At 42.9% G+C, this 15,209-nt stretch overlaps 1 protein-coding gene across 1 annotated transcript in view; it reads left to right on the top strand.

Annotated features, from left to right (window-relative positions):
* Window positions 1-15,209, top strand: part of PKHD1L1 (PKHD1 like 1) — a 187,237-nt gene that overhangs the window by 156,444 nt on the left and 15,584 nt on the right. The window contains exons 72-73 of the mRNA XM_055127690.1: window positions 10,953-11,088; window positions 11,825-12,169. Of these exons, the coding sequence (XP_054983665.1) occupies window positions 10,953-11,088; window positions 11,825-12,169 (481 nt within the window). The remainder of the gene's footprint in view (window positions 1-10,952; window positions 11,089-11,824; window positions 12,170-15,209) is intronic.

Genomic DNA, 15,209 nt, shown 5'->3' with positions numbered 1-15,209 from the left:
ATGTGACTCAGTTGACTGTCCTAACATCCACATACCAATGAGTCTTTCTTCTTATGTCTGTTTCCTATTAGAATTTCCAATAACAACTGTAGAAGTTAACAGGAACAATTCACCGTGCTCATTAGGACACAAATAGCATGAGACCTGCTGATGCAAGTAAATAGGAAGTGGAAAAAAAGAGAGAAGATAGTGCCTTTTCAGATGTTTAGGATGTTTAGGATAAAATTGAAAATAGAATGTTTATTTGCTAGTGTCTCCATTTTATGAGTTAGTCGCTTTTAATGAAATTAAGAATTGGTGGGGTTAACAATATCGTTTTAGTCGGTATCCCAGAGGAATCTTTTTTATGACCTGGAAATTTAAAACTTTTTAAATTTTTTTAAAATCCTAAAGTGGGTTTTACTTATGGTATAATCTAATCCTAGGTATCCTCTGCTTCCCATGTTGGAAGACACTGAGACCTGCCTTGCTCTGAGCCTGAGGTCCTGTGAGGCTTTCAGTCTAGATTCTTCCAGAGTGACTAGATTGCACGTGTGCCTGCACTTCCTCTTGTGTTTCCTACTGTTCTAAAAGAAAAGTAGATATGGTAGGGCATCTTAGTTACACCAGCAGATTCAATCAAGTCTTTTCTACAGTCTGGCATAAGGTGCCTGGTCCTTCTTATGTGAGACTTTGTCTTCCTAAGAGGAGAACATTAGTGTCTAAGATATCTTGAATAGTGAATAATAGGAAACACGCCATGCTCTCTTTAGTCAGTCAGTTGCAAAAATAAGTGATCCAGAGAGAGGCTATTGATATTATTTTCTTCTAACAATATAAATCTCTTTTATCAAGGTCTATTAAAATTTTATTTTGTAGGTACCTAGCATGTGTGAGATACTTTGCTAGGTGTTTGGTAGACATTCTATTTGATGTAGCAATGTTGTAGAAAATATTTTCTTCGTTTTTAGAGAACTCTAGGATTGATTTATTCATAACTAAAAATGAGTTACAGAATAGAAATTCAAACCCATCTCCAACTGGTCCTAAAGTCTCTGCCCTTTATGTTCTTTCAAATTAAAGAATCTGTGTTTTATGCTAAGTTTAAGAATGCTAGACATTTTCAAAGCCTGCTAAGAGGGCCTCAGGACAACTACTAGTAATTCTCAGACAATGGAATTGAATGATTGAATGACTGAATGCTTGGGGACCATTAACACCACTGGGGCCTCTAGAGCTGCTCCTGGATCAAGACTGTCCTGGAAATTTAACCCATTGACCTCTGGGCAACTAATAATATAAATTTACATACTTCTTTAAGAACTGTAAAAATGTTTTTAATTTATATAAATATTTCAGTTCCTCCACATCCTCACCAGTTTCTGTCTTTTTGATGAAAGTAATTGGGTGGGTTTAAAATATCTCTGTGAGGGGCTGGAGCGATAGCACAGCGGGTAGGGCATTTGCCTTGCCGCGGCCAACCCGGGTTCGAATCCCAGCATCCCATATGGTCCCCTGAGCACCGCCAGGGGTAATTCCTGAGTGCAGAGCCAGGAGTAACCCCTCTGCATTGCCAGGTGTGACCCAAAAAGCAAAAAAAATAAATAAAATATCTCTGTGAGGTAAATTTGTTTTTTAACTACTGATTAGTGTTGAGCATCTTTTCATGTGTGTTATGGCAAGTGATATGCCACCTTTTGTAAAATTTCTATTCAGACCCTTCACCAATTTTTGGACTATACCTGGTGGAACTTGGGAGCTATTCACAGTACTGTACTTGGGGTCACTGTTGGTAGTGCTCAGGGGACCAACCTGAGGATCAAACAGGAGTTGGGCACATGCATGGTGTTGCAACAATGTTGCAGTAAGGTTTGGTTAAATAGTCTGAGGCATTTAAGATATGCACGCGAAAGAAATACACCTTTTCTGGGAGGATCACATAACTGTCTCCGTAGTTTTTTGTGTTGTGGCCTGCCAGAGAGCAGCCTGTTCAGCCCCCTTTTACTAACTAGCTTGATGTTTAACAGATGATATTCAGCCACATAGGCAGAATATGCAAATTAACTTACTCAACGGAAACAGTATCAAAGTCAGTTACATAGCGGAAGTATAGTCAGTTAAAGTAACAGTAACAGAAAAACAATGTTTACATCCAAGCCTAGCTGGGCAGAAGATTATGGGATGTTGTACACCAACACATGGGAAGTGTCTTAACCTCTCTTCTACTTCTCTAGCCCCATTTTTAAAAACATATGCTATAGTACTAGAAATTCTGGTAGTGTAGTGGAACTCAGTGTTTATTTACTTGGGGTGGTGGAGTCTCTCCTCACAGTGCTTGAGAGACCACAGAAGACAGATGAAGGATTGAGTTGAGTCCCTGTATACAATGCATCTCCTCCAGCCATTTGAGCTGTCTTCATAGCCCACATATTTATATTTTAAAATGATAATCGGTATGACTTTTTTTAAACAAAAGTAAGGTTTATATTATACTTCATCAATAATTAGAACTATCATTTATATGCACCCCTAAAAACGTTAAGAATTCTATCCATATCCAAACATCAAGTGTGTCATCATGTGACCCTTTAGGACAGCACGCAGGTTTTGGTGTGTTAATTTTTCCCAGAGATAAGACAATTTTTAGTACTTTTAGAAATTTTTTATTATTCTAAACATATGCAGGTTGAGAAGTGTAATGGGTGGGAAGGAGAGGGGTAGTGGGGAGCTGGAGAATGGAATATAACTATCCTGTAGTAATTTTTGACTCGGTGGATCCATGTGACCAGTATATAAAGTGCGGACATGAGAAGTAGGACATCAGTCCGCAGACTGAATTGCCTTGTTTTACCACCGAATCTACTTGTGTAATTAATTATCTGGCCAGCGGTTTTTAGGGAGGGGGGAGGTGGAGAATGAAATATAACTACACTGTAAAAATTTTTGACTTGGTGGGTCCATGTGACCAGTACATAAAGCATGCACATAAGAATTTCGACATCAGTCCCCAAACTGATGAATTGCCTCGTGGTACCACGAAATTAACTTGTGTAATCATCTGGTCAGCGGTCATAGGGACTGTGGCCTTCTCCTTCATGGGGGACCGGGAGGAGCTCCTCTTCACCTCCATACTCCTTAGGAGCTCTTCTATCTCTTCCTCAGGTACTTCCTGCGTTATACACGAGACTTGAGTCTGGGGAAAGAGCGAATGGCGTGTGTTGGTTGGGTGTCCTTGGGAAGGGCAATCCCTTCCCGGCCCCTAAAGCATACATGGGGTTTCAAGGAGGTGCTGAGTGGAGGGAGCCCAGAAAGTCCCATAGGAAAGTTGGGGGTTGAGAGAAATTGGAAGGAGGGAAACCAAGAGTTAAGGAGGGATTGTCCCAGGGGACCCTGCAGGCAGCACTCAGGCTCACCTCGGGTTCGTATAGCTGATTCTCAGTGGCACTGTCGTTCGTAAGATACAGCACTGACACACTCTCCTCCTCCTCCTCCTTCACCTCCTCCTTTTCCTTCTCCCCCTTCACCTCCTGGCCCTGGCCCTGCTCCTCTTCCTCTTCCTCCTTCACCTCCTTCTCCTTTTCCTCCTCTTCCTCCTTCACCTCCTTCTCCTTTTCTTCTTCCTCCTTCACCTCCTTATCCTTTTCCTCCTCCTCCTCCTTTTCCTCCTCCTCCTCCTTCATCTCTTGCCCCTTCCCCTCCTTCGCCTCTTCCTCCTCCTCCTTTTTCTTCTCATTTTTCTTCTTCTCCTGCTCTGCTTCATTTCCTGTGGGAGGATCCCAGGGTCAAAGACAGCCAAGGACAGTGGCACCCCCTAGGACCAATCTGGCTGGCTTCTGCCTCCCTGTGTAGAACCTCCCCTCGCCCCGACCTCGCCCAAAGCTAGCTTCTCCCTCCTGGGATCCCTGTCACTTACTATTGATTACAGCTTTGAGCTGAGCCTGGAGCTGCAGGTTCTCTTTCTGGGTCTTTTCCAGAAGTTCCTAAAGGTGAGGGAAGAAAGTGAGGGAGTGAGGAAGGAAGCTGGCTTCAGGTCTTCCTTGCCCCAAGTGTACAGCGCCCCGCTCTCACTTGGAATGTTTTGAATTCCTCTTTCATTTCATTCAGTTCACAATTATATTTTATTTTCTCATTTTCCAAATTTTCCAGGAGCAGCCGCTCCTTTTGAATGGCTGATTCTTGGCATGCAGCCAGTTGTTGACGAAAATCAGCTGTGCACTGCTGCAGCAGGCGGACATAATAGCCTCTCTGCTTTCGCAGAGTCCTGAGCTCTCGGTCTTTCTTCTTCACCTGCGGGCATGAAGCTGGGAGTGAGAACAGACAGTGGGGGCAGCCTGAGTGTTCAGCACGTGTGTCAAACAGACTCTTTGGCCCAAGGAAACAGCATTTGGGACAGTCTGTCCCTGCACAGATCCTGATGGTCTTACTCTCAGGACCCAAGAGATGCCACTCTCCGCCCCCCATACACACACACCACCACCCCCCCTCGGGCCCTTGCCTCCTTTCCTCCCGCCTCCCCGCTCCTAGGAACCTTCCTCCCTAGCTTTAAGCTCCTGAATCTTGGTGCTGTGTGGTGAAGTTTACGCTTCAGCTCAGGGCTCAATCCCTGCTATGTGCCTCTCCATCCCCCACCCCCATTTTTTTGGACTCTTTCTTGCTACATACCCTCAGCCTTGATTTTGATTTCCAGGCCAGGCCCTAATTGTCATTGAGACCTTCGCATCGACCTTCCCGCTTCTCCTAGGTGGGAACTGCCTTGGTTCTCTCTCGCCCTGTCCTCTAGCAACACCCCCTTTCAGGCAGGAGCCGCACACCCTTGGAGCAGGAGTTACCATTTCTGTGATCTCTGGCAAGATTTTGTGTAGAAGTTCCAGCTTTTCCATTGCCCAGTCTTTTATGTGTTCTGCACTCTGGAAGACCCAAGTGGGTCGGTCAGTCAGCACCTGCCCAGCCCCTCACTTGAAGGCCTCCTGCCCACCTCTACCCCCATCATCCAAGTAGGGCTGTGTGCCATCTTCCCTGTGCCCTGCTTCCTGATGGAGGGGGTAAGGGGGGAATTCAAAACAACCCAGTCAATCAAGCAGTAAAGAAAACATCAAGAATGGGCCTAGGTGGGAACAAGAGAGATACCCCCACTGTGGAAATGCAGCCTGCAGATCTGGCAGAGGGCATGGCACCTGCCCTGCCACTTTTCTGATGGGACAGTACTCTCTATTGGAGCAGTAAAGGTTCACTTCACCCCAGTCCTTAATCTAGAGGGAGCAAAAAAGAGCAGAGTGAACAAAGGCCAGGGAAAAAGAGTGAGTCAGACAAAAATCAGGTGTCCAGGGGTGGCAGGTCACCTTGGAATGATGCAGATGAGAACAAAGGGGCCATTCCGAAGAAGGCCGTTGGCCAGTACCACACATGTCCCTGCCTGCAGGGTTACCCTGTTCCTTTACAAGGCTTTTTTCCCGCTGTGACCCAGAGTCCCTCTAATAAGGCCCATGAGGATGGGGTGGACCCCAGTAGGGCTCCATACATCTGCCTAACCTTCTCCAACCAGACTGCTGATGGAGGGGCTCGCTTAAAGAAAGGGGGCTACAGCCAAATGATCGTTCTAAAAGGTGATCTGATTTGATCATGGCATATGACAAGAGACACAGGACCCTGTTTCCTGAAGCCGCTAGGGACGCTCCTTATCGTTCCTACACGTCCCACAACACCCCAGTGCAGGGCAGGACTTACCCCAGTAGGCAGTTGGCGGGCCCAGGAAGTGGCAGTGGCCTGGCCACTGTCTCCGCAGTTGTTGTTATTCTCTTGCCTCTGTTTTGGGACCAAATCATTTTCGATCTCATACTTGGTAAGCTGCAGAAAAGCAAAGCAACACCTGCTTGAGCCTCTTATTCACATCCTGCTGACAGAAGCTCTCTTGTACTTGTCTCCATGGGAGGAACCAGTACGCAGGAGGATAGTGTTTGACCCGAGAAGGGGAACCCAAGGGATATTGGGCAGTCCAGGAGTCCCAGGAGGGCAGCAGCTGCTGGGTGAGACTGTCTGAAGACTTGGGTGGGTCTGGAAAGGGCCCAGGGGCTCATCAGCCAGTGACACACACACACACACACACACACACACACACACACACACACACACACACACACACACACACACTGACCACTGATGGGTCATCACAGGGCCTTGGGCTAGACCCAGGAACCAGGTTCCAGCACTTTTTTCTTACCACATTCCTGGCTCTAGCCAGCTGGAGTTTTCTTTTATTCTCAAGGGTCGCAACCACGGATGGGGGTAGGGACCTCTTATCTCTACTCCAGTCCATGAGGATTTCTCCTAACGAACAGTGGTGCAATAAGAGGGTGCCACGAGAGGCTGAGGCCTCGCATTTATAGAGGGGGCTCATGGGTGTGGTCCAGGATCTGCAACCCCATTGGCCAGTGAGAATTCCAAACCTCCGTGGAACCCCTGGTTCTATGTCCTACCGCCCAGGCAACGGTGACATCACAATGGAGACTGCACGCACTCGTGCTCATGCAACAGTTGGGCCTGAGGGATGCTCCCCCACCCCCACCCCAGGAGCCCCCTCAATCCCCCTTCCCCAACATGGCTCTGAACGTCAGGACAGAGTGGGCAAGGAGCGTCCTCAGAGGGAAAGTGCATTATTCTATGCCCTGACCCTTCCCACGTTGCCGGAGTTCAATCCACTACTTTCTTAATCCCAGATCATGTCCAGAGGTCTCTAACCTTAACCCCTGTACTACACTTCTGCCCTCTCAATATGTGTCTCTAACATTTTCCTTCTAACCTCTGCTGAAGTGTGAAACCATTATAAAGGACACTTACTGGTAGGAGCTTCACAGGGTTCTGAGTCTGAAGTATCAGGCCTGTCTCTCCCTCTGTGGGCAGCCAAGAGTTGGCTTATCTGGAAAGAGCGCTAGCTCAGAGTTCTCACTGCATGATGGTTCTCAAGAGAAGCAGCATGTGGACATTCAAACTGTTGGGGTCTGTGGTCTAAGGAACGAGTGCAGCACAAATGCAAAAGTTCAACAGAATTTTATTTCATGCCAAGCACAGAGTCCAGATGCTGATCGATCAATCGACCAGAGTCGTCTCCCCAGAGAGCGAGCGAAACCCTACCTCTCCGAGCCCCTTTTATACCCACACCCCAACTGTCAACCGACCTATTCCCTGTTTGATGGGCCTCGGGGCAATTAGGGACTTTCTGGCCCGGGATTGGCTGCCTTTTCTGGGTCTGTTAATTCAGTTATTTCCTTCTCTTCCCTATTGGTCCCCAACTGCTGAAGTAGGTGGTCATTCCAGCTAGGTGGGCTTAGGTGGGCCCTGACACAATCATGAGGCCAGCATAGTTCCAAAGACCAGAGTACAAGCTTTGCCTACTCGAGGCCTGGATTTCATCCCTAGACCACCTGGTATCGAGCATGCCAGGAGCAATTCTCTGAGCACCCTGCCTGGAGAAGAAGCACCTGAGCACTGTTGGGTGTGAAAATTAAGTAAAACATATCCCAGAAAAGAGGACTGTTTTAGCCCTGTGATGCATCAAGAAGTAGGAAAGGGGTGATGTACATTGTGTGCTTGTGGGTAGGTTTAAGAACTGTTGTAGCCACTTCCCAGCTATCCAGCTACACTGCACCCTAAGAAAAATCCAACCCCCTTGGGAGCCCTGGCCTCCATCCCCACAGCCCAGAGAACAGTGGCATCACAATGGAGGCTGCACCCCCTCTAGCTGGGCCTGAGGGAAGCCCCCCCACCCCAGACTCTTTAGCACTCCCGCTTTCCCAACATGGGGGCTTTGAACGTCCTGCTGGAAGAGGGGGCAGGGAGCATTCTCAGAGAGAAAGTGCATTATTCTATACCCCAACCCTTCCCTCTGTGCCCTAGGACAGTCCTGGACTGTAGCTGGTACTGGAAGTGCTTCCTCAGCCTCAGACATATTGCTGAGAAGGTGGGACGGGGGTGCAGGTGAAGCCTTGATTCTATGTAAACTTTGCCCTGCTTGTTTGCTCGTTTGTAATTAACTGAAGTGAGTGAACAGAAAACTGATGATATTTTTTGCAACCTATGAACCCTACAAAAAGGCTTGACTCATCAAAATTCATGTGAAATCTCTCTCTTTTTTAAATTTTTTTATTAGTGAATCAGCATGAGTTACAGTTACAGACTTATAAACTTTCGTGCTTGCATTTCGGTCATACAATGGTTGAGTACCCATCCTCCACCAGTGCCCATTCTCCACCACCAATGGTCTCAGCATCCCTCCTTTATTAAATTCTTAAACATTGTTTTCATCACGTGGCAGGACTGTGCCTACTGATGCTGGATTTTGGCCACACAGAGGTTCATTACACTAGAATTAGTATATTTCAACTTTTTATTAGTGAAATTTATTGAAATAATAATAATCACTATGTTGGTGACTGAAATAATGTGAGACAAATAATAAACAGCAATTTTTTAAAAATTTTATCTAGAGTTCATTTTTTTGAGGTGGAGTGATAGCACAGTGGGTAGGGCATTTGCCTTACATGTGGCCAACCCGGATTCAATTTCTCTGCCCCTCTCAAAGAGCCCAGCAAGCTACTGAGAGTATCCAGCCTGCACGGCAGAGCCTGGCAAGTTACCCATGGCATATTCGGTATGCCAAAAACAATAACAACAAGTCTCACAATAAAGACATTACTAGTGTCCGCTTGAACAAATCGATGAACAATGGGACAAACTTTTTAAAATTTAGAGTCACTTGTCTAATAATTCATTTCTTACATTTTACTTTCTACTAAGATTCATTAATTGAAAATTAAGTTTTGATGGGGGCATTAAATTTCCTGACTTTAAAGTGTTCTATAAATAGATTGTGTCCAAAGTGTGTGGCACTGAAATAAAGATGGACTCTCAAACCAGTGGAAAAGAGTTGAGAGATCAGAGATAAATCTTCCAATTTATAGATAGTTAATCTATGACAAAAGAGGTAGGTGTAGGTGAAATCTGCTTGGAACTCTAACCATAAGCTGGTGATCCTTTATTGAATGCTTGTGCCTATAGTAAGATAGAATTGCTGAAACTTGTATTTGTTAATTCTTAAGTATTTGTTCTCTCAGTAGATTTCATCCTGAATTGGCTAGAATAAGTCATAAAAACTGGAAAATTGGACCAATGCCTCACAAAGCCTCTGAGGAGAACTTGGTTCTCTTTCTACAGAATGAGGCATATAGACATCCAGGTGAATTTTTAGAAAATGTTATAGATCTAAAATAAATCTGATAAACCATCAAAAAAAAAGAGGTAGGTGCATGAGGTAGAACAAGCAAAGGTCTTCAACAAATGATGTGAGGAAAACTGGAGAGCCATATGCCAAAAAAGTGAAAGTAGATCAGTATCCTATGCCATACACAAAAATTAAATCAAAGTGGATTAAAGACCTTGGTATTAGGCCATAATCCATAAAACGCAGTGAAGATATATAGGCAGAAATTCCCAGAATATTTGCTTAAGAAGTGACTTCAATGATTTGATTCTAGTGGTAAAGATAAGAGAAATAAACATAAACAAATGGAACCAAAAGAAATTTAGAAGTGTTTACATGTTAAAAGAAACTCTAGCAAAAATATAAAGCACCATACTGAATGAGAGAAAATATTTGTACATTATATATCAAATAAAAAGTAAATAGCCAAGATCTATAAAGTGCTCACAAAATTGAAAAGCTAAAAAGAAGCAGCCCCCTCAAAAAATTGAGAAAGGAAAAGACATTTATACAGAGAACAGACAGCCAGTAGACGTATTGAAAAGTGTTCATCATCGATTCTTTCTGGGTATGATTTGTATCAGATTATATTGATGATTTGTAGCAAATCAAAACACCAAGATATCATCTCACACCAGTGAGAATGGCACATATCACAAATCTAAAACAACTAGTGTTTGTGGGGACAGAGTGAAATAGAAACCCTCATTCACTGTTGGGAATGTTTTCTGATTCAACCTCTATGGGAAAATAGTGTACAGATTTCTCATAAAAGTAAGAATAGAACTTGTATATGACTTACTGGAATCTAGCCTCAAAAGACAAAAATGTTGACTTGAAAATGTTGATATATATATATATGTATATATATATATATATATTTTTTTTTTTAAGGCGTTTGCATTGCACATGGCTGACCTGGGTTCGATTCTTCCATCCCTCTTGGAGAGCCCAGCAAGCTGGTATTCTGCCCGCACAGCATAGCCTGGCAAGCTGCCCATGGCATATTCGATATGCCAAAAACAGTGACAATAAGTCTTCAAATTGGAGCAGCTATTGTTGCTTGCTCGAGCAAGTCAATGAACAACAGGATGACTGTGCTACAGTGCTATAGAGTTACAATCTACAGAATGGGATGTAACATCTATTATTTTTATTTGTATTTGTATTTTTAATTTTTTTATTGAATCACCATGAGATACAGTTACAAAACTGATCATGGTCAACTTTCCATCATAAAGTGTTCTAACACCCATCCCTCCACTAGTGTACATTTCCCACCACCATGTCCCCATTTTACCTCCTGCCACACTGCCCCCAGCCTGTCTCTATGGTAGGTACTTTCCTTCTCTCTATCTCTATCTCATCTCTGTCTCATCTCTGTCTCTGTCTCTGTCTTTTCCCCTGCCCCTTTGGGGCATTATGGTTTACAATACTGGTACTGAAAGGTTATATTTGTTCCTTCACCTGTTTTCGGACTGTAGTATCTTAGCTGCAATAAAGTCTTGGGAAAATGAAAACACAGATAGAATTTAAGTTGTAACATTTGTATGAACGATTAGTTATTTCAAAATGTTTAGCTCAACATTTATTCAAAAACTGCAAGTTTGTATTTTATACAAGGCAGATTTACTTTGAGAATATTTTCAGTGCAAACTCTTATAAACTCTGCTCCTAACTATTGCTCTTTTAAGATAAAAATATTGTTTATGTTTAACAGGCTGTTATGGCTGGAATTTTTTTCCCCACACTTCAGCGTTTGGATGTCTACGTGAACAATGCTTTGGTCTGCCCAAAAAATACAGCATGGAACTCCCAACAGAAATACTGTGAACTGAATAGTCGTCTCTCTGCAGGTATTTCCTCAGGAGCAAAATTGCAATGCTCATTATGTATATGTTATGTGTAAATGGTTTGTAATGTTTCATTATCAGAATTTTTGGTTCCAGGGGCATTGATGAATGCAGATAAAACAAGTTTTAGCCCTGATATACCAAATATGTGTTCATTTAAAACAATTGAAAGATCCCTCACTACTGAACTGATCCCTGTCTGCAGATAAAGGTTCTTATTGATGTGGGAAATTCTGCCTTCCCACATTTAACTTCCAACACCAGCACACCACATCCCTCAACAGACCCCCTTGTCACTGTCTCCGATGTTGTCACTTCTGCAGTCTGCATAACTTTCAGCTATTCTGAGCTAGTTTTGTTGTTATTGTTATTTTACTAAGTGAGTTTTCTTTAAACTTACATTCTTAAATATCAATTTTTGGGGGTCAGGGACTTAAAAATTCTATATTGTACATACTATTAAATGTAGGCTCTGGTACTCAAATTTTATTTTTCATTTATACTTTGTTGATAGCTAATTCCTTTAAACATAATTGTTACATAAAATGATCATTAATGGTAGATAAAAAATCTATTTTGCATTCTATTGCTGTGTTTTGTTCAAATGTGAATACTTTTTTATAGAGAATTAAGGTTTAACTTGTTTGTAATTGCTGATTTAAATAAATATTAAATTTTGTGTAGTAATTATAATAATACACATGTTTAACTATCATGTTTTGACTTTTTTCCTTCATAGACCAAGTCCTACCTAAGCTGAATTCTACCATTCTTGGAGAAAACTACTTCGATAGAACCTACCAGATGCTTTATCTTTTGATTAAAGGGACTATTCCTGTTGAAATCCATACTACTGCAGTCATATTTGTTTCTTTCCAATTACCAGCTGTAGCTGAGGATGACTTTTATAACTCTCACAATCTGGTTAGAAATCTTGCTCTGTTTCTAAAGATACCAAGTGACAAAATTCGTATCAGCAAAATCCTACGAGGGGAACATGTACGGAGTAAGAGATCCATAGGACTCACCCTGGAATTGGAGATTGGAGACCCTCCCCCTCAGTTCCTGAGCAATGATACCACAGGTATGAATTTCTGACTATTTGAGACATGAATGTGAAGAAACTAATCTACACCCCCAAATCACCACACTGAGCCAGTCCCCCAGATCTTGGGAAATCCAACCAACCGCAGCCTGAGACCTATAAGGATCTAGATGTGTCTGATGATTCTCCTGTAGTCTCAAATTAATCTAGAGAATGCAAGAACTTTTGTTCTTATTTTGTACTGCAGTGATTACTATAGTCAACAGAAGAATTTAACTTCATATAAAAGATCTGAACATTGTTCTAAAGAAGTGACCCAAGAGCTGAGAGATTATGGGTGTAAAAAGGAAATAAACAGTTGCTGAAAGTTCAGGGTATTTGAAGAATGACCCCCAGAAGGTCTCCAGTGAATGCGCAGGAAGGGCAAGCAGTTGAGACAGGGCTGAGTGATAGAACTTGTGGCAGGTGCTAAGCCAGAGGAAGCACAAAACACCACCACACTTCATGATGCTTTTAAAGAAAAGGCAGCCTGGGGAGACTGATCCGTAGACTGATGATTCTAGATTTCTGTAGTAGTCTCAGATTGGCTATAGCAAGTGCAAACATGCAAGAATATAATCAAATCTCATGACTTATGAAACTCATCAGCCATCATCCCTCTCTCTGTCCCTCCCTTCCGTATCCCCATTTTCTAGGTCTCAGATAAAAATAAGCTCAACTGACATGTCAGATTCTATGTGTGTGTTACGTGTGTATGTGTGCATGTGTGTGTTGCTAAAAATTAATCCTGAGGCCTCACATATGTGCTTTATCACTGAGCTATATTCCCAACTCTATCCTCAAACTTTTTTTGTGTGTGTGTTATATACAATTACAAAGATGTTCATGATTGAGTTTCAGTCATACACACCTACCCCGTCCACCAGTGTACATTTCCCACCACCAGTGTCCCCAGTGTCCCTTCCATCATACTCATCCCCAGCCTGTCTCTATGGCAGGTACTTTCCTTCTCTTTGTCTCTGCCTCATCTCTGTCTCTGTCTGTCTCTGTCTCTCTGTATCTGTCTCTCTGCCTCTCTCTGTCTGTCTCTGTTTCTGTCTCTGTCTGTCTGTCTGTCTGTCTCTCTTTCTCTCTCTCTCTCTGTTTCTTCCCCACTTTTGGGTATTATGCAATATGGGTACCTAGAAGTTATCATACAAATTTTGATTACTTAAATTCTTAATAGTGATTCCCTGTGGTTAGAATAAATGTCTGCCATTCATCTTTTCTCCCTCTATCTTTCCTGTTGTCTGAATTCTTAGGGATGGATTCCTGAGCTCAAGAACTCCTACTGCCCTCTTGTCTTCTGTTTATAGAGTAGGGTGGGTAGTCTTCTCTCCTCTGCATAACCTTCCAATGTGTAGTTAGATTTCCTTGGACTCCCTCCCCAGGAATTGCCTCTCCAGCTGTGAGTACCCTTACATGCCATTCTCTTCAGTGGTCAGGCACAAATCTTCTTACCCAGGCATCTCCTTCTACAAGATGAAATAAATGCCTCTGATGAGAAGATTTACCATCCAGTAAATAAACTTAGAATTCAATGCTGTTCCCTCCTCCAAGCTTAGGGGGAGAAGAAGGCTTTAACTTCATAGGAGAGGGCCAGGGAAGAATGTGGCCATTCGGTACTGTGATCCAATGATTGCATATATTTATAACAGCTGCAAAAGTGAGATTTTCCTATATCCATTTTCTTCAGTTCAGAAGGTGGCTTCCAAGTACTCAAAATTACAGACTCAGAGAGTCTGAGAGTCTCTGCATTATCATGGGGTCTCTGTATGGTCTCCATAAAATGCTTTGGCTTTTCTGTGCAAACCTGGGTTCTGGGTGGTGTTCTCACTTTCTGTCACTAGGGAACTCATATCCCCAGAAGGTCTACTTCTCAGTAACTGCCACATCGTCATTCTGGATTTAACCAGTTTATTAGGCAGAAGATTATTCCCTGATTAGCAGTGGAAAAACTTTATGAATAAAGGGAGGTACTTATGGGCTATCCTAGTTGAAGAAACCAAGGATATATGTTTGTTTTAACTGTATCTCCACTGATATTCACTACTCTTAGTTTGTTTTTCTCAATTAGTTGGGTCTTCCTTGAATTACAGGAACAGGGTTATGGGCCTGACTGTAAATTTAGTCTAGGAATTATAGTGGGTCCTTAATACCAATATAGATTGTTATTAACTAGTAGTAAAGCCCATTAAACCCTACTATTTACCACACAGACACTAGGATGTCCAAAGAAATTGAAATTTCTTTTCTATAGATGATAAGGTGATTTTATCCTGTTATATTTATTCAGTTAAGTATTTCACAGTTTATGAATATGAAAATAGGGACAGAGTAGGGTTAGGAGGTGGGAACAGGCTAACGACACATTTTCCAGATATACACTAAGATAGGGTGTCACATCAGAAAGAAGGGACTACAACTTGGTGCAATATTCTAGCACAGTATTGAGATTTGGTGAGACAGATGTGCATGTAATATTTGTCTGAGTCTCTGTAGCCTTCACATCGTTTCAAAAAATCCACAAGATCCCAGTTGTCCTAGGAAAGTTCTGAGGGGCCCACTGAGTAAGCAGAGTCCTGATGTCAAGAGTGAAAGCTCTTCAGGTCAAAGTCATTGGTTTTCAGGTATCAGTCAGCAGGAGAGAATGGCTTCAAAAGTCAGAGAAAATTTGGTCATGGAGCAAACTAGGTCAGTTATACCTCTGCACCAAAATCCAGTGAAAGTAAGTGGTAGAATTGTTTGGGCAGGAGGTATCTGTGTACCTCAACTATTAGGTGTTACGAGTCCACATGTCTGGGAAACCATCTTGAGGAAGAGTGAACAGAGGAAGCATGGGCAGGTGGAACTCTAGGATTAGTATTTATCCAAAAGAACCTGAGTGAACCAGAGAGACTGTGTAAACTGATAGCAGGGCTGGAGGAAAGTGCAGGGTTAAATCCTCTCTTTGAATGCGCCCAACTTGTGGTTAGTTTCAGGCACTGCATATGACCCCAAGTAGCAGCAGGGGTCATATGCAGTGGATCTGGATCTGAAC

The sequence above is a fragment of the Sorex araneus genome, chromosome 2 (genome assembly GCF_027595985.1).
Source record: "Sorex araneus isolate mSorAra2 chromosome 2, mSorAra2.pri, whole genome shotgun sequence".
Classification (NCBI taxonomy): domain Eukaryota; kingdom Metazoa; phylum Chordata; class Mammalia; order Eulipotyphla; family Soricidae; genus Sorex; species Sorex araneus.
This window is presented reverse-complemented; position numbering and strand designations above follow the sequence as displayed.